This window comes from Mesocricetus auratus, unplaced genomic scaffold (genome assembly GCF_017639785.1).
Source record: "Mesocricetus auratus isolate SY011 unplaced genomic scaffold, BCM_Maur_2.0 Super-Scaffold_100006, whole genome shotgun sequence".
NCBI lineage: Eukaryota > Metazoa > Chordata > Mammalia > Rodentia > Cricetidae > Mesocricetus > Mesocricetus auratus.
The window spans coordinates 74713748-74733729 of record NW_024429190.1 but is presented as its reverse complement, the minus strand read 5'-3'; the positions used below and the strand labels follow the sequence as shown (position 1 = coordinate 74733729).

Here is a 19982-nt window from a genome sequence, read left to right as displayed (position 1 = left end):
TAAAACCTGACAACCGAGCTAGAGAGATTGCCCAGCAGTTACAAGCACTGGATGTTCCTCCAAAGGACCTAGGTTTGATTCCCAGAACCCACCTAGTGGTTCATAACCATCTGCAGCTTCAGTTCCAGGGGACTCAACATCCTCTTTTGGCCTCTGTGGGCATCAGGCACACATGTGCGTACATGCACACGGTGTACAAACACACGCACAAGCAAAACACACATACACATAAAAATAAATTTCATCTTTTTTAAAGAGTTGGGCAATCCCTGACAATCTCAGTTTGATCCCTGAAATCCACAAAAAGAAAATAAAAGAAGGAAACCTGATATGGTGTGGCTCATAGCTGTAAGCCCAGCACTCCTACAAGAGATGAGAGACAGGAGAATTGCTCGGAAGCTGACAGCTGTGCAGCACAGCTGGAACAAGAGACGAGGCTTTTTCAGCAGGTAGAAGGAGAGAACAGACGTCCAAAGACTGTCTTCTGACCTCCACATGTGGCTGCGGCACACACCACAGAGAGAGGCAAGTGGGGAATAATAATAATAATAATAACAACAATAATAATAATGACCAATTTTAAAAGAAGAAAGAACCCTGCCTAATACATAGCAAGTGCCCAGTCTGTTATGGAAAACAAAGCAACCTAGGACTAAACATGGGGGTCAGGTCAGCGGTAGTAGGGCTCTCACCTAGCATGCCCTGGCCCTGGGTTCGGTCCCTGGCACTTCAGGGGGGGAAGGAGGGAAGAAGACAGAAGAGAAATGTCTGGTCGGAAGCCTGGCATGGTGGCACACATCTTTAATCCCAACACTCTGGATCTCTGTGAGTTCCAGACCACCCTACAGTGTGAGTTCCAGGACATAGAAACAAACAAAAGAAAAGTCTGATCGGGTCTGCAATTCTAGGCCACCCAATGTGTCTTTATTATATTAAAAGGAAATGAGGTATAAAAACCAGTAACTTTACCAGACAGGTAATACCAGTCGACCCCTGAATGACTCATACCTCCTCCTCCCCAGAAAGGTGTAGGCTGTTCTGATTAGTCCCCTGTAAGAAAAGCAGCAGGCTCTATTTGGTAAGGGATAGCTTTGGGCTCCTTCTGCCTAGATTACCACAGCCAATCAGAACCCAGGACTCTGCTCTTTGGACTAGAGGCTGCCCCTGAAAGCAGATCACCACCTCTCCCCTCTTCAGAGCTTCTCGGAGCTTCTACTCCTAGTCAAGTCTAAACCACAAGACACTTCCTGCTCCAGACTTTTTAAGCGGTGAGTACATTGTTTATTAAGAACTTCTTTAAATATGGGGATGGCAGCTTTAAAACCGATATCATTGTTTTGTTTTATTCCTGCCATAGCCTTGAGATGCTGTTAAAAGATTAGATTTTTTTTGTCTTCCCGGACTGACTTAAATTTAGTGACTTTGAAGAAACTGGGCAATTATGGGGCAAGCTTTTTGCTAAAGTGTCAGGCTTTGGAACATCTCAGTTGGAGTCCTCTGGAAACAATGGGGAACACATTCTATGTGCTGTATTTATCAACTCGGTCCCTTCCTTCCTCTGTTAATTCACTGGAGCTGGTTTAGTTGCTTTGTGCACACACACCAAAAAAAAAAAGTTTATCCATTTAAACTATCTGGCAAAACTAGATGGGGTTTTTGTAGGTTTAGTTTTCGAAGTTTGAGAATCCTTAGGAATTCCCATGAAAGCAAAAATCTAACTACTGTGGAGATTTAATTCTGGTACTCACCGATGTGCAAAAGAGAAAAGCCACCATTCACTCTCACATTTGATAGCTCATGAGATGAGAGATTGTTGTGTGATGGGGTTGTTTCAGTCAACAGAAAAAAAAATGGTAATACCAATATACACTAGAAAGAAGAAAATCTAAGCATATATCGTTTAGAACCTGGGTTAATCAATATTAACAAGATTTATTAACATAATCAGTGTCATATAACATAATTTTATTAAGCCAGTGAACTATCCTTCTAAAGAGTGGGGTGTTCGGAGGCAGAATAGGATGTAGATATAAGAATGAGTCTAAGACTAATAGACAAAATTAAGATGTTCAGCTTGTGAGCCAAATATGACAAGATTTCCTGGCAGAGACCATTCCTTGCAAGGAAACTTCCGAAGGAAGGTATTGGTCATGTCACTTTTCAAGGTTTGTCCTCTTAGATTCCCATTTCAGTCTCCTCGTTTCCATTTCTTTTCTCTGTGGGCTTCGTCAGTCTTTTTCCTGCTGTTCATTCAAAGTCACTGTCCAACAAAGCAGAGCTCTGAGCAGGGCGGCCCCCGTGGACAGGGAACAACAGGTGTCTCCTTGACTTTTACACACGCAGGTGGGTCAGCATATGGATGCATAATTATTAGTAACAGAGGGGAATGGACAAACCAAGAGGCAAAGGTTACAAGGTCCAGAAGGCACCGGGGTGAGAATCTCCACCCCAATCCAGGGTCCGGTGTGGAACGTGAGTTGACTTCACATGTGCTCCACGAAGGGGTGGTGGGAAGGGCAGGGTTGGTAGGGACTGCACCTTCCTGGGGAAAGAAATACCTTTAAAATACTTGTCATCAAAGCAGCCACATGCCCTATGACACAGAGGCTGCAGCCCAGAAGATGCTAATTACAAACTCCCAGACCCTACTCTAGTTAGTTTCCTGAGTAGTGACATTGCCAGTAAGCTTCCCAAGGGCTTTGAGGCAGCTCTGGTAGAAATGAAGATACTCTAAAGATTAGACACTTGCTTTCCCCAGGAATCTCATGCTGGGAAAAGGAAAAGGCTTTCAGCCAGAGGAATCCATCTCTTAGAAGGGACACAGTCAGGCCACCATCCAGAATGGGGGGGGGGGGTGGCAAGCAGCCTTCACTTTAAACCTTAATCCATATTCAGAGGACAGATTTGTGGGTGGTGGACAGGGTGGGGGTGTTGCTGGGTCTCTCTGCCCTTTTTTCTGCTTTCCACTATTAATTTGACTCCTAATTGGCTTGCTGAGGATGGGTGGGCCAACATGGTTTGGGGTGCAGTCTTCACATATCATAAACTCTGAGGGCTATAGAGCAGGCACAAACATAAGGTCACAGAACACTCGGAAACATGCAGATAGCATTAGGGCGTGGATAGCTTTAGGGCGATGTAACATTAGGCAGATGTGGAGCAGATATTTTTCCCTTCACTTCCTGGTGACCTTTCATTCCAGCTGATTAAAGTTAAAGGCTGCTGTACCTGATGGTTGAAGCCACGGGACGTGGGGGGGGGCTGTCGCGGGGGAGGATGTCAGATCTTTGGGATGGTCTGCATTGGATTTTACATTTTGTCGTAACTTCCAAGTGATGCAGAATTGCGACAGGCTCACGGGGCTACCTAAGAGTGCCCTGAGAGAGTGTGTTGGCCTTCTGTTAGCGCTTTGTGGTTAGTTCTACTGTTGGAGGGTTTTAGTGGGCAGCACGCTGAGAATTAGGGGCCAGGCAAGGTCGATCCACATGTGCCTGGGCTGCTCTTCTCTGAGCTTCACTTCCTCCACCTCCTGGAGCTTTAACTGTGGACCTGATGTTTCTTCTATAAGAAACCACGAGTTAGACAGTATAAGACGCTCTTCAAAGTAAGCTGAAGGTGGCAAATGGCAGTCTTGGCTGCTAGTTCCCTCTAGGAATGCTCTTTTATGCAGTACTGGGCAGAGATCCTACCCAACAGTCATAGATAGGCAACCTTCAAGGCCCGGAGGGTATCTTGGTATTCATAAACCTCTTACCCCATCTCCAGCCCCCTCACCCTTGCTTGGCTTCGGTTCCCCACCCCCACAGTTTCCCACCTTCAAAAGAGGAAATGATCTGGGCACAGAGTGCACCTGCCTAACACACAGGAAGCCTTCTGTTCAATCCCCAGTACCACAGAGAGAGACAGGGAGAGATAAAGGGAGGAAAAGAGGGAGGGAGGGAGGGAGAGAAATCTATGAAAGAAACATGCAACATTTTAATTTATTATTTAACTTGTAATTTGATTTTTGTCTGTATTAGAAATAAAAAAACGTTTTCAATACCAAAAAGACTGAAAATAATTTCCATATGTGTACGGCACATTATATATGTTTTCAAATTTCTCCTGGGGTTTAAAAAAATAAAAAAGAGAGGCTGGAGAGATGGTTCAGTGGTTAAGAGCACTTGGTGCTGAGTTCAATTCCCAGCAGGCACATGGTGGCTCACAACCATCTATAATGGGATCCAACGCCCTCTTATGGTGTGTAGGCAGACATGCAGACAGAATACTCATGCATTAAGAAAATAAATACATAAATAAATAATTTTAAAAAAATAAAAAATATATGAGGTTTTGTTATGGTTATTATGATCATATACTTTTTGGTTTAAAATATTATATTTTTTTTCTCCTGCCTCCACCTTCCAGGTGCTAGGATTAGAGCCACCACCACCTTGGCTAGCAACATACAACTTAGACTGAAGACTGTTTTGGCCACTAGTAGAGAAAAGAACAGATTTTTGCTAATGACCCAGCAATGAGCAGATAGACATCCACGTGCATCTCTTCGCCTCAGATGCAGATTGCCGTGGGCTTTAGAAGCCAGTGTTCAGGTCGCAAGCGGCTGTAAAGTCCAACCCAATGTAAATACACATATACCTGCAATACGCCGAGTGAGGGTTGCCAGGAAAGGGACAATTATAGAGTCACAGGACAGCAGTTTTCTCCCGGACCTCCAGATGTCCACTGTCCTTTATAATCGCAATGTAACCTTCCTGGAAAAGAAGTGAGTTAAAGGAATATAATTTTTCTCTGAAAAGGAGAGCCGACATATGTTCCCTCGCTCACTCTGCTGTCACTTACCTGATGCCAGCGGTGTGGTGGACACTGACGAGCCCAGGAGCAAAACTACAGCTGTAGATGACTGCCTTCCTCCCCTTAAAGTTGTTAGCTGCCAATTTGATTTTTCTTGAAGGGTAAAAAAAGCTATGCCAAGATTTCATTATAAAAGGAATAAATGGAGCCAGGCGGTGGTGACACATCTCTTCAATCCCAGCACTCAGGAGGTAGAGACAGGCGGATCTCTGTGAGTTCTAGGCCAGCCTGGTTTACAGAGCTAGTTTTAGGACAACCAGGACTATTATAAGAAAAATTCTGTCTTGAAAAACAAAAATAAATGAGTAATGAAGATAAAAGGGAAAAAATATCAGCAGCTCACCCTGAAGTCACCACCCAGTATTACTGACTGTTCTTTCATATTTTTCTGGCATTTGAATATTCAAAGGCAATGCAAAATAAATTTGAATACACATGCTTTTCTATTTTCTAAAATGCTTTGCTGTCGAATGCATTGTGGTAAGCAATCCTCGAGTCTCTGATTTCTGACATTATAGTGTTGGAGTTTGGGATGAAGGGAAGCTCTGAGGGACTTGTGTGGGGAGGTCTGCACAGTCCTGGGAAGCTGGACCTCACCATTGTGAGGGGCTTAGGGTCCGCCCACTCATCAACGGGTGAAATGTGCCCTCTATGAGGACATTAAGCACTGTCCCAGCAGATGGGGAAGGAGAGAACTTCCTAGCTGAAGTTAGTGAAACCCCTTCCAGGTGCCTGCCATTTTCCAAGTCTTTTTTAGTAAGCGCTGCTCACAAAACGTGGGTTCATTAGTTGTGAAAAGGGTCAGCAACAAAATTGAATTATTGCAATGTCTTTATTTTCTTTTTCTGAAACTGATGAAATAAATTTAGGAAGCAGCTGTCCATCCTGCAAAGACACTTCAAAAAGCTGGAAGATGGACGCTTCAGTAAAAAGCAAAAACAAAAGTAGAAAGGCAGGTTATGGTGCTCAGTTGCTATCGCCCTTGCCTAGCAAAGCAGGAGACCCTGCATTCAGTCTCTGGCCCTGGGTGAGACAAGAGGTCCGGAGTTCAAGATTATCCTTGGTTACAAAAAGTTTGAGGAGAGCTTAAACTATATGAGACCCCACTTCAAAAAAGAAAAGAAGGAAAGAGAAAAGCTCATAGGGCTGCAGAGGCAAGGCTCACGCAGAGATCTCTGGAGCAGTACACCAGGTGTGGCCCATGGTAGTTATAAATTTCAGGTGGGCTGTTTTTCTGGTCAGACATCTACTGTTATTTATAGGTCATTAGACCGTCTGGGCTCCACAAATCCAAAGGAAGTTTAGATTAGCATGTCTTATGACACAGTGTTAGCCCCTTTCCTGGAATAGCTAGTTTTGCAGTTAATCATTAGGTACAAGGGGCATTGTTCAGGTTGCTAGGAGACAGAGACATTTTTTTCTTCACTGGTGTGGTCACTGGCTAGTTGCCCATGTTCCTGTGAGTGAAACTAACTCTCTCTCTCTCTCTCTCTCTCTCTCTCTCTCTCTCTCTCTCTCTCTCTCTCTCTCTCTCTCTCTCTCTCTCTCTCTCTCACACACACACACACACACACACACACACACACACGGGGGGGGGTGTGCATAGGAACATGAACTAAAGAAATTGCACAAGGAATTAAGAAAGGAAGGAAGGAAGGGGAGAGGAAAGGAAAGGAAGAAAATGAAGAAAATACTTTTAGAGGAAGGTACCCCGAAGGCAAAAGTCCCAGGACAAGATAGTAAAACCCAGCCTTTCACCACCTTGAACTTGTTGGATGGTTTCAGTCAGACATGTCGTCAACAGCAAAACTAGTGAGGAACCAGCTGTGTGTCCTCCACATTAGTGAATTTCTAAAATGAACTGAAAGCAAAAGCAAAAGGAAGAGGTTCATTTAACTTTCCCCAGCAGTAAAACTGCTGCTCCCCAGTGAGCCCTTCTTAACAAATGAGTGTGCATCACCATAAATTGCCCCTCACCTTCTGGTGGCATCTCTATTTCCTGGTTCCTCTTCCAAACCAGTCCCTTGCAGCCTGCCTGCTCTAAGAAGGCTTTCCAAGGACTCTTCCTGACAGGCCACAGTTCCCCACTGTGTGCCTTCTCCCTTGAGCAAGTCAATGTACTTATTTGGCTGCCAGTAGTCTTGTGTGGAGTTGTTTATTCTTGCTACTTAGTTGCATTTGCTTTGGATTTACATAGTCTCTCTATGTAGCACTGCCTGGCTTCAAAGTCACAATCCTCCTGCCTCAGCCTGAATTTCATGTGTATGTGCTACCTACTACTCCAGACTCAAGTAGACTTCTTGCTGCTGCTGTTATGAAACAGGGTCTCCTGTAGTCCAGGTGTCCTCAAACTCACTACTTAGCGGATGGTTCTCAACTTCTGATCCTCCTGCCTCTGTTTCCTGAGTCCTGGGATTACTGGAATGTGTTGCATGCAGAGTTTTCTACAGTGCTGGGGTGGAACCCAGAGCTTCTTGTATACTAAGCAAGCACTCTATCTGCTGAGCCACATTTACAGCCCTCTTCAAACTCTGTCCTTTGGGCATTTGTAGGGATGTCACTGCATGGCCACCAGTGCCTCACAAACTGGGTGGGGAAGTATAACGCCCCATCTGGCCAGCTTCTTCAGCGTTGCTTCCTCATGGGCCAGATCATCCAATGGACATGTGTGATTAGCTGTCTGACAGAGGAGATAGGAAAACGTCTATACGGCCAACTCCAAGATGGGAAAGATTAGTTTCTTTGACTTTGGGGTAGTGAAATTCCAGTCTCTATTTGATGGCTTGCTTTGGGGAATGAATAATAAGCCAGGAACCCTAGGTAAAAATGAAAAATAACCTTGGTAATATTACAGACTCCACCCATCAGTCTTGCCTTCAGCAGTTAGTACTATAGTGTATGCCAAGTGACAGTCTTATATTTCTGTTATTCCTTCTACACTAATGGGAACTTTTTAAGGAAGAAAGTACCATCCTTTTTCTCCATTAAAATCTTGTTTATTTATTTATACTAGCATTATGTAAATATGACACAGATAACAAAGAGAGAGAGAGAGAGAGAGAGAGTTATAATCTAACCATAACATTACATTTTGCTCATTCTCCTAAGTCTGGCCATCAAATTACCTCAGGAGTCTCCTACACTCAGCAGGGGTTCATCTGATTAGATCTACTCTTGGGGTCTCATTTTTTGTTAACCCCACACTTGCCAGGTTCATCTTTGGCTTCCCCTTCCCCAACCCTGGAGTCACCCGCTAGTAAACCCTGTTCTTTTTATTGAACAGTGGTATTTGATAATCAGTATTTGGGCACTAGGTGTACCCTCTTGGTGGAGTAATCAGAACATTGTCTTTGTATACCTCTATCGTATCTGTGTGTCTGTGTGCTCATAAACCAGTTTGCCTGGTGGCTTCTGAGCCCTGGCACATGTCCCTATGATTTGTAAACTTTTTTGCTTTTGTTTTAGACAAGATCTTGCTACATGGCTCAGGCCGGTCTAGAACTGGGCACTAGTGATCTTCCTGCCTTGGTTCCCCAGGTGCCTGGGGCTACAGGCATGTGCTTACCTGGCTTGAAGTTTTGCTTATCTTTGGGTCTTTCACCATTGTGCTCAGAAGCCTCATAGGGCCCTCACCATTTGCACTTTCCAAGTTAACCCAGTCACAATCACATTACTTAACAGAGCGCTTCGTGAATACCACAAGCTGTTCTCATCTGAGGCGCTTGCCCTCCAGCAAATCTATACAACTGTTGCCTGAAGATTGTTGTGAGCAAGCTTTAGTGCTAAAGGTTGGGTGTTGCTGACGCCAGAATCACACACACCCCACCCCCTACCCCCACCCCCTATCCCCCCCCCCCCCCCACCCCCCCCCACCCCCGCTGCAAAACAACACGGAGAGCAACCTGCCGGTGTCAGCAGCACCGACACAGGTGCCGGTTCTGGGAACTTTGAAGTGATGGAGCAGTGGATTCAGGAGGAGCTGTCAAACCGGAAGAGGCAGAGCAGGGGGGCAAGGGGGGAGGGTGCACTAGGCTTAGGCTGTTCCACTTGAGAAAAGGTTGCTTTCTCTGGTTATGCCATGGGCCGGTCGATTGTTTCCCACTCCTGGACAGCAGGTACCCGTCTAAAAATAGATGAACCCGCTTTCACTGAGTTTGCCCATGAGAAGCATCTGTTCGACGTACCAGTTCAGTGAACTCTTTCCCCTGGGGCATATGTCCCTCTGAGGAGGAGACTGCAATTCTCTTAGAGATCAACAAGCTGATTCTCCAAGCCAGTTCTAGCCTAGGAGCAGAATACAGCGCCTTCCCACAGCAGCTCCAAGCTGTACACGCCAACATTTTCTTTTTCAGACCAGGGCTTTTGAGATGGCTCAGGCACCAACAGTCATCGTGACTCAACCTGGATTTGTTCGTGCTCCCCAAAATTCCAACTGGCAGACAAGCCTGTGTGATTGCTTCAACGACTGCGGAGTCTGTAAGTGCTGGGAAGGTGCCCCTATATTTGATACAGTGTCCTGTTCCTCCCTTACTGTGTTGAAAGTAGCTTTTTATAGACTCCTGGGCATCCTGGAGCAGTAAAGTCAACATCAAAGACAGTTTACTGATTATAGCTGACTCTCCTCCTGTCCATCGAAAACAATCACGCTACCCCTAAAATAAATCCTAGAGTTAAGGTAATATTGGAAGTCTTAAATGATTCTAAAACTGAATGAGCTTGGCCTAATAATTATAAACAGATTATATGTAAATGAAATATTTTTACTTAAATCTGATTTTTTGTTGTTGTTATTTTTGAGACAGGGTTTCTCTGTGTAGCCCTGTCCTGGAACTCTATGTAGACCAAGCTGGCCTCAAACTCACATGGATGCCTCTCCCTCTGCCTCCTGAGTGCTGGGATTAAAAAAAAAAGCAACATCAACAAAATCTCTTCTTGGTTACACACATAGAATCTTGTTTTATAGTTACATTCTGTCCCATCATAGGACACATTTTAGCACACCATCAGAGAACTGTTGTAATATGTACAGTTAAGTCTCTCTCTTTCTCTCTCTCTCTCTCTCTCTCTCTCTCCCTCTCTCCCTCTCTCTCTCTCTCCCTGTCTCTCTCTCCTCTCTAAGTGAACTTGAAAGAAAGTGAGGTGGGGTGGCAAAGGGGGCCAGAGACTTTGTTCTCAGCAAACCAGGAACAAAAGGCTTGCTTTGAAACCTGTTCCTGAGAATGGTAAAGAAACACACACGCTTTAACTTGTAATGGGATGAAACTTGAAACTGAGTGACGCTAATAATTACACGGAGAACACAAACACAAAGAATTACATGCAAACCTCTTCACCAGCTCTCCTTGACTTACTAGGTAACAGGGCTGCCTAACATGTCTTATGACGTTGTTTTGACATTTGCTAATCAGAGTGATAATAAAGACTTACAAGGAAAATTCCTTAGACATTAATGTTTGATTGTCCAGCTCCAAGTTATTACTCAGTTATTTGAATGTACATTTACTTGGATACTCGAATTTTAATGTGGGGCTGTCAAGATGACTCAGTGGGAAAAGTGCCTGTGGTCAAACCTAACAGCCTGAGTTTCAGCCCCAGGACCCACAAGGCCGAAGGAGAGGACCAACTCCTAAAAATTATCCTCTGACCTTCACACTTGTGTGCACACACAAACACATTCAATAAAATGTAATTTTAAAAGGTGGGGGGAGCTTCTTGTTTTGTGGCAGATTTCTCTTTTCTTTCCTCTCTTTTCTTTTATTTGGTTTTTCAAGACAGGGTTTCTCTGTGGAATACCCTGGCTTTCCTGGAACTTGAACTGTAAAGCAGGTTGGCCTTGAACTCAGAGATTCTTCTGCCTCTACCTCTCCAGTACTGAAATTAAAACTGTGCACCACCATCACCACCTGGTTTATGGAAGGTTTTCTTAAATGCAGATCTGACCAAATCATTCTCGACTTACAAAATATCTGGTGGTTCTTCCTGGCCTTGATGGCATGCATGAATATGTTCTAATTTGTCCTTACCCCCACACACACACACCCTATGTCACTCCTACCTTCATCCCCAGCCTATCCCAGGACCTTGGCCACAGTGAATGGATATGACAAATTATCTCAAAGAGACTTGGTTAGCTTTAGTTCGTTTGAAAATTTTCTGGCCACGCTTCACGATCCAGCTCAGGTGGTACTTCCTACTCAGGGCCTTAGAGGTTCCGGTCTGAAGTGAGCCCGGCTCTCCAGCGGACATTCATTGCTCTCGTATCCCTGTTGGATTCAGTTGGGAGCATTGTTAGTACCGAGAACTTTACCCGGAACATGGGTACCTTTCAGTAATTGACACAAGTGTCTCTATTGCAAAAAGAGCTAGGTCTTTTCCATGTGCAGTCACTCTTGAAGGGGAGGGTGGACCGTGGGGGCATAAACAATGAAGAGGAGCTTGGCAGCAGAGTTGGGAAAGGCCTCACTGATGTGGCTGCTCTTGGTGTAGCTGATGGGGGCAGACTGGAGTAACGTGTACCCGGCTTTTGTGTTTCCAGGCCTCTGTGGGACGTTTTGCTTTACATGTCTTGGGTGTCAAGTGGCAGCCGACATGAATGAATGCTGTTTGTGTGGGACAACAGTGGCAATGAGGACTCTCTACAGAACCCGATATGGCATTCCTGTGAGTCACCTTTTATCATTCCAGTCTGCAACCGAATTTACCATAGGAGTGGCTGCCATTTGATGGTATCCAGGCTCTGAGTTTGATTGGCTAGAGCTTTGTAGCATGTACAACCTTAAATTCAGTTGACACAGCAGTAGTTCCTCTCCTCGTGTACCCTCTGAATATCCTAGAAAGCCAGTAATTCATATTTGCAACCTGTAATACAATAGAGGATTATCTAGAACCTACTGAACTTGAGGTGCCTGAACTCTCCACCATCCTTGTGATGTCTGTGTGTATTGTGGGAGAGGCGCCCCTGTATTTTATCAATGAACACATCAGAGTCTGTAGAAGCAGAGCCTTTGAGCCAGAAGTGTGCCCCAGTATCAGAGATAAAGAGAGAGACGATGTCCAATCCAAACTGTTTGTGTATGAACTTTCCATTACTCCTATATCACTGTATGAAAAGGGGGTAGCATTTTAATCAATTACACAAATAAACAGGCAATAGGGTGATTAGATGTGTGTGCATATGTGTATGTACACATATTTCTATATGTCATATAGGAATGTGCATTGTATATGTGTGAGTATTTGCCTCCCTCTTCATGTATATAGAAAGAAATAGAGACAGAGAAAGAGATAAAGAAAAAGTCGAATGGTGGTTGTGCAGTCCTTTAATCCCAGCACTCAGGATGCAGAGGCAGGAGGATCTGAGTTCAAGACCCGTCTGGTCTACAGCTCGAGTTCCAGGACAGCCAGGGCTACACAGAGAAACCCTGTCTTAAAACAAACAAACAAAAAGAAAGTTATAGAGAGAAAGAGAGAGGCATTTATTTTAAAGTCATGCAATGATGGAAACCAGTAAGTCCAAAACTTGAAGGGTAGGCTGTCAAGCTAGATACTCATAGATGAATTGAAGACCAAGTCCACAGGCAGTTTACCAGCAGGATTCTTCCTTTTTCAAGGGAAATCCATCTCCTCCTCCTCTTCTTCCTCCAATGTCTTCAACCAGCTGAGCACGGTAGCACACACACACCTGTAATCTTAGGACTTGGGAAGTTGAGGTAGGAGGTTGGGAGTTTGACACCAGCCTGAACAACACGGTGTATCCTGTCAGAAGGAAGGGAAGGGAGGAGGAACAGAGCTGAAGAGAGCTCAGTCAGTAGAGTGCTTACCTTGTGAGCCTGAGTTCAATCCCAGCACTGGGAAGGTGAGGACCAATGGAACCCAGTGGGTCCGTGGTCTAATCAGGCCCTAATTATAAAAAGGTATTCACAAATTGGAAGCGAAGTCCAGCTACGTTATGTGAAATGATCCAATATATCCCAAGTCTATTGCATTAAATGCTAACTTTATCTTAAATATATCTTCAAAAAGCATCTAGAATAATGTTGAACCAAACACTTGCATTCAGCTATGGCACAGACAAGGTAACACATAAACTTAACCATCATGGGGAACAAACAAATGTGCAACATTTCCTAGGAACCTGATTTATTTTCATTGAAATTATTCACCTGAGGATTTAATTCATTTTCTTTTATTAGAAAGCAATGTTAAAGCCAGGCGTTGGTGGTGCACGCCTTTAATCCTAGCACTCGGGAGGCAGAGGCAGGTGGATCTTTGTGAGTTCGAGGCCAGCCTGGTCTACAGAGTGAGCTCCAGGACAGCCTCCAAAACAACACAGAGAAACTCTGTCTTGAAAAACCAAAAAGAAAGAAAGAAAGAAAGAAAGAAAGAAAGCAATGTTAAAATATCTAACAAATTTAAACAGAAATATATGAAGTAAAAGGTGAGAGGTGAACCTTTAATAGTCAAGTCTACTGCTTGGTAATGAGTGATGACATGTATGCATCCTCTGTAGAATGTTTCTATCCCTGAAACTCACAGAAATACACTGGTGTAAATGCTGGTGGTGTATGAACTGACAGTCTTGGAGGAATGTCAGGCAGGATCTCTCCGTGTGTACATACCCTGTGAGCTAGTGATCTAATATGTAGGACACTGCCTACTGTTTTCTGACGTGCCTTTCCTGGAGACCCACCGAGGAGGCCCTGGGTTAGGCCGTCCCAGGAGAAGGTACCGGAGTGGTTGGGCCTGCTTCGCACCTCCCTGCCCCTGGCTGCTCAGCTTGAGGGTCTAGTGCCCTGTCCCGGCTCCTTCCCCACAGCTGTCAGCTTGCAGGTTCCGCCACTCTGCTAGACTTTCTCCTCCACTGACCTGTACTCAAACTGCTCAGGATTCTTGGGCTTACTGAAGGCCAGCAGCCCGTTTCCTAGCGAGGCTTTCTTTTTTAATGCAGGAAAACCCTGAAGCAAACTGTTCTGGAAATGATCTCATTTTATACATCGTCAAGAAAGCCATTTCCTAACTTCCTTCACCTATTCGGCCCTCTGCAGACAGTCTTCTTCTTCTTCCTCTTCTTCCTCTTCTTCCTCTTCTTCCTCTTCTCCTTCTCCTCCTCCTCCTCCTCCTCCTCCTCCTCCTCCTACTCCTCCTACTCCTCCTTCTCCTTTTCCTTTGACTTATCACTTCTCAATGTGGGCTTTACCTATGGACCACACAGAGACGCAGGCTCTTTAGTCCTGTGTCCCTTCCGGGTAAACACTCCCCACTCCCTCCCACACAGCTCTGTACCTTTGGATAGTTCCGTGTCTAGGTTTTCTATTTGACCCCAGTGTTTCCTCATCAGCATCACAGTCAATGTCCTATAGTGGATGTGGTTGCATTTCCTGTCAAACGTTTACTTTTCTATTAGTACGTAGGAGTACTGTGACCCCAAATTGTCTGCCACTTCCCTAATTCTCTTCCCAAAATATTCACTGCATCGTGTGTCCCGTGTGTTTCCTCCACTCTAATGACTTTGAGCCACTGGCTTCCCAGTTGTGAGATCTGACTTCCTAAGTCTCTTTATTGTGTCCTTGGACTTGGTAGTTTGATTGAATCTTATATTCTGAGAATTATAAGGTACTAGAATGGAGAGGCAAGTGTCCTATGGAAAAGTCAGCTAGGGTTTTCCTGGAGGTATCCATCTAAACCGAATCCAGGGCCAATGAGATGGCTCAGCAGATAAAAGTACTCCCTGTCAAACTGGAAGACCGGGACCCACATGGTGGGAGGAGAGAAATGACTCCTGAAGGTTTCCCTCTGACCTCTGTGCTTGGGTACACACAGACACACACACAGATACATGCACAGGCACGTGCACACACACATACATGAAATAAATCATAAAAAGAAAGGAAGTAAACTGGATCCAAAGAGTTAGAGCTTTTGGTTCTCTTTAAAATGCCTTGAGAAAATCCACAAGCAGCAGGGCATACATTCACATGTCCTCCTGTCTTTCACAGGGGTCTCTTTGTGATGACTATGTGACCACCATCTTCTGTCCTGTTTGCTCTGTGTGCCAAATCAAGAGAGACATTAACCGGAGGAGAGCCATGAATGCTTTCTAAGGCGCTGGATGGTGAGTCACTGTGGGCTTGGGAAACAGAATTAGGGACTGGGGAAACTATTCATTGTTGGGAGTAAAACTCAAAATGGCAATTCCTTAAGTCTCCCAAAGAGCTATCTCATTATAATATAATATAATTGCTTTTGATTTCAACTTACTTGGAGGCATATTTTAGTATTGGTGAATTTTTATAAAGTTACTGGGATTATTTTGGTATATTAATGAAGCAGCTTACTACTTATTAGCTACCAGAGTACAGTAAACAAAAGAGGTTGAAGTTGGGCATGGTGGTGTATCATGTAACCCTCAAACCCAACCTGGTTTATGTAAGTTCCAGGCTAGTCAGGGCTAAGAAGCTATGACAGGCTAAGAAGGGTCTCAGAAAACGAGGGGTGGGGTTATGGTTCACTGTGTCAAGTGCTTGCTGTGTAAGCACAAGGAGCAGAGTTTGGATGCCCAGAAACAGCGTGTGTGTGTGTGTGTGTGTGTGTGTGTGTGTGTGTGTGTGTGTGTGTGTGTGTGCGCGCGCGCGCGTGGGTGTGTGTGTGGGGGGTGTGTGCGTGCGTGCATGCGTGTGGGTGTGTGGGTGTGTGTGTGTGAGTGTGTGAGTGTGTGTGGGTGTGTGTAGGTGTGGGTGTGGGTGTGGGTGTGGGTGGGTGGGTGGGTGTGGGTGTGGGTGGAAGCTGGGCACAGCAGTCTATAGTATAGGGGGCAGAAACCATGGACCCCTGGGGCCCACTGGCTAGCAAGTCTAGCTAAAGGGCAAGCTTCAGGCTAGTAAGCTCTTGTCTGCAAAACGAGAGTGGAGAAGTGATGGAGGAAAGATATTTCAATGTCAGCCTGGCCCCTTGCATAGGTAAACATACCTACAAGTACGTACACACACACACACACACACACACACACACACACACACACACACACACACAGAGGGAAATAGAAAGAAAGAGTGTTTTTAAAACTGAAAAGACAGGGACTGGAGAGATGGCTCAGAGGTTAAGAGTACTGACTGCTCTTCCGGAGGGCCTGAGTTCAATTCCCAGCAACCACATGATAGCTCACAACCATCTATAATGAAATCTGGTGCCCTCCTCTGACTGGCATGCAGACAGAAAACACTGTATACATAGTAATAAATAAAAATCTAAAAAAAAAAACTGAAAAGACAAAAAAGAAGCCAAAGACATACTTCGTACTAAGACAATGTGGTGAAACAGATAAACAATTATAAGGTGAGAATTTATATAAATTTGGGTTATATGTGATGTAAAAATCCATTTGCTAGCCAGGAGGTGGTGGCGCCAGTGTGCGGTTTTAATCCCAGCATGTGGGAGGCAAAGGCAAGCGGATCTCTGTGAGTTCCAGGGAATTTGATGCTTTCTTCTGCACTGGGGCACAACTAGCCACACATGTACACACACAAGCACATGGGTAAAATAATCATACACATGAAATAATTTAAAAATGTAAAAAGCAAGTAAGGGAAGTCTGATACACTATTAGGCGAGAGGAACCTATGAAATACAAGAACCCAGCCGGGCGTTGGTGGCACACGCCTTTAATCCCAGCACTCGGGAGGCAGAGGCAGGCGGATCTCTGTGAGTTCGAGACCAGCCTGGACTACCAAGTGAGTTCCAGGACAGCCTCCAAAACCACAGAGAAACCCTGTCTCGAAAAACCAAAAAAAAAAAAAAAAAAAAAAAAAAAAAGAAATACAAGAACCCAGTGCAGTTCAGTGCTTGGACAGGATCCCAGAATGGAAAGGGAAGCCTGGTGAAATGCGAGGAATCTGAATCGAGTCTGAATCAAACCCACGCTGGTTAACAACGTGCTGATGTTGGCCATCAGCTGTGGTAACCCTCCACACTAACACCTGATGTTAACAGGGAAACGGGCGGGGCACAGAGTGTCTGGGAACTCGGTACTATCTGTGTAACCTCTCAGTGTTTCCAAGATGACTGTGCAAATTAATGTTTATTAAGAAACAAAAAAGTGGATTAAGAAATTCACAAGTGATTCTTGCTTCCCTCACAGGTGAGAGCTCTCGCTGAAGCAGCTGAACACAGACCCCAGCTCTCCCAGCTCTGAGTCTCTCCAAATCTCTAGCAACTGAGATGCGATGGGTGACAAGATAATTACATGGCATTTTAGAAATCCGACTTCTTGATTTATTTTAAATGGATATTGTTCTTTGACTTGGTTTCTCCTTGCTCCCTTATCAGCAAATATTCCATCTTATACTTTTTTTTTTACACTTTAAACACAAACGAAATAAAAGATTTTACTAAGAGGATTGCTTTGTTTTGCGTGAGGCACTGGAGGTTAAAGTTACGGCCTTGTAGGTGCTAAGTAACTGCTACACCCGGAAGCCACACCTTTAGCCCTTACCTACATTCTGTATGCGTCTTTGCCTTCACTCAAATGCTTGTGACACCAATTAAGGATTCTGTCTCTTCAGACCACCACCACCCAGTCCCCCTCCCACCCCTGGCAGTTCTTAAGTGCCTGGACTTTCATCAATAGCACTTAGATCCATGAAGCTTGAGGTGGAGTGGGGAAGCCACAAGCTATAGCTAAGGAGCTGTTCTGAGACACTTTCCTTCCCTGTTACTTATGTCAGCGTATTACTGACAAAGCAAGACTTTCTGCAGTGAACACCCCAGCTGTGGTCAGACTTTCCTTTGGGCCGTCAGCGCACAGAACATGACACGGAGACTTACAGCTTAGGTTTGCCCCACTAGCTCTTATAACTTAAATTAACCCATTTATATTAATCTACATTTTGCCTCTTGGTTTTTTTACCTCTCTTCCACCTTGCATCTCCTGTATCCTGTCCGTGTCTTTTGCTGTCTCTCCTGCTCCTAGATTCATCTCTTCCTCTCTCTCTCTGCCCAGAAGTCCTGCCTACCCTCTCTGCCTATTAAACCAATCAAAAGGCACCTTGGCAAAGACATATCTTTACAGTGTATGAAAAAATTATTCCACATCACCCAGGTCTGGCTTCTGGATGAATGTTTGAGAGGTCTGTGGTATTATATATTTTTAAATACAAGGTAGTGATGTCGGAGAAATTCAAAAGTAATAAAATTGACGTTATAAAGGATTTACCAATACATTTGCTTAGGAGACATTAAATCACACAAAGTAGACTTTAGTTAAAGGAGAGATGCCCCCCAAATACCTCATAGGTAACCAGTATGTTAACCAGGCCTGTTACAGATAAGCAAAATTTATGATGCAAGGACATAAATATTTGTTCACCAGCCTTTATCTGTCAGCCATTAGGCCTATCCCCTGTGAACCTGCCTCTAAATGGCAGTTCAAGGGGCAACCCAGGGTCACAACCACCATTAAGTCCTGATAGCCATTAAGTTCCCTGTACTCTTCTCTGGAGAACATAATCCTGCCAGGTGGGCATGCTGAACCTGGGTCACAACTATTTGGAAAGGACCACACTGGTGCACTTAAGAAATAATAAATAATCCCGGCAATGTCTATGCTATGAAAATCTCCCATCTGCCCAAGCAACCGAACTCACATTCTTCTGTCCCTGTTTAGATTACTCAAAACATAACCCAGGGTGAGGACAAAAGAAAATAAAAGAAAGAAAAAACAAGAGACTGAAGGACGACAGTGAATGTAGGGTGTATAACAGTTACGTTGGCTATGGAGGCCAGCTGGTATTTGGATGTTAGCCGCAGGCAGCGCACATTTTAATAAAGGACTGTCTCTTTACTTTCTTGAGAGCATTGAGTGATGGCTCACTGGGAAAGCATATAATTTCTATAACCATAGTAATAAAATTGTCATTGTCAAAGGCAATGACTCAGTTTTGGTTAAATATTGATGGACAAATATATGAGACAATTTTTTAAAACCATTTTTTATCCTACTTAATTCTGTCCTGAATCTTATTTGAGAATTCCCACAAGTCACTCAAGGCTTGAGTTCACTTCATTTGTTAGGGTCAAGGAGGATGATGAGGCCATCTACCAAGTAGATTTATTGTGAAACTTCAGCAAGATAAAATCAAGGCACTGGCATTTCTTTATTTTTTAATTAATTTTTTTCATGTGCACCAGCATTTTGCCTGCATTTGTATTTGTGTGAGGACATCAGAACCCTGGAACTGGAGTTACAGACATTTGTGGGCTGCCGTGTGGGCACTGGGACTTGAACCTGAGTCCCCTACAAGAGCAGCCCGAGCTTTTAACCGATGAAGCATCTCTCCAGGCCCCAGCACCGATTTCATAGACAACAATCACCAGTGCTTAGGTCCTTCCTTTCCCACTCACGGAGCAGAGTGCTTCGTGGGACTCTACTGTCCCCTTTCACACCGAATGCCCCTGCATAAAGTCACCACCCAGCTGTCACTGCCCCCCATATTACACAGGGGCTCCAACACCCACATTTCCTAAGACCCGGGCCAAGGAGGAAGAGCTGCCAAGAGTCACAGACCTCACTGCCTCTCCTCTGAGTTTTCACAACTCCAGCTGTTAGTGCCAGGCGGGTTTTTCTTGAATACCATTGGAAGTCATCTGTTTGTGTAAACGAACCTAATTCCAACCGACTGCTTAGGCCTCACCACTGCATCCACAGACAGGGCTGGCACACAGTCTTGTTTCTCTTAACCAGCAGTGACGTGTGAGATCACCTTCCCTGACCACCACATGGCTTACAATATGAGCAATAAAACCCGCAAGATTGAACTAGGATGTTCTGAGTGTGCACTGTTTTGGTGATCCTTTGGAGTTTCTGACCAAATAATCATGTCAATTCCCAAAACAAACAAAAAGAAACATTTTTTTCTTCCTTTACAATTTATGTAACTCTTTATTTCTTTCTGTTCTTATTATATAGCTAAAGATTATGGAATGAATGTTAAACATGGGGTGTTGAGAGTAGCCAGCTTGCTGGGCAGTGGTAGCACAGGCCTTTAACCCCAGCACTCTGGAGACAGAGGCAAGTGGATCTCTGAGTTTGAGGCCAGAGCTTTGGTCTTCAGAGTAAGTTCCCAAATAGCCAGGGT

At 44.5% G+C, this 19982-nt stretch overlaps 1 protein-coding gene and 1 long non-coding RNA gene across 2 annotated transcripts; one reads left to right on the top strand and one right to left on the bottom strand.

The window, feature by feature from the left end:
- Positions 1 to 1112: 1112 nt before the first annotated feature.
- Positions 1113 to 17246, top strand: Plac8 (placenta associated 8). Its single transcript, XM_040747509.1, has 5 exons — positions 1113 to 1268; positions 9207 to 9330; positions 11390 to 11514; positions 14850 to 14965; positions 16988 to 17246. The coding sequence occupies exons 2-4, from the start codon at positions 9222 to 9224 to the stop codon at positions 14952 to 14954; spliced, it is 339 nt and encodes a 112-aa protein (XP_040603443.1). The 5' UTR covers positions 1113 to 1268; positions 9207 to 9221; the 3' UTR covers positions 14955 to 14965; positions 16988 to 17246.
- Positions 1913 to 6349, bottom strand: LOC110342063. Its single transcript, XR_005877846.1, has 3 exons — positions 4843 to 6349; positions 4639 to 4754; positions 1913 to 3561 (listed from the first exon to the last, which is right to left on the bottom strand). It is a non-coding gene; the product is annotated as an uncharacterized LOC110342063 (long non-coding RNA).
- Positions 17247 to 19982: the final 2736 nt, after the last annotated feature.

Excerpts from the sequence above, each read along its gene's own strand:
- Plac8 (XM_040747509.1), top strand. The coding sequence starts at position 9,222 with ATGGCTCAGGCACCAACAGTCATCGTGACTCAACCTGGATTTGTTCGT. Across the intron at positions 9,331-11,389 it reads CTTCAACGACTGCGGAGTCT|GCCTCTGTGGGACGTTTTGC; the intron begins GTAAGTGCTGGG and ends TTGTGTTTCCAG. Across the intron at positions 11,515-14,849 it reads GAACCCGATATGGCATTCCT|GGGTCTCTTTGTGATGACTA; the intron begins GTGAGTCACCTT and ends TGTCTTTCACAG.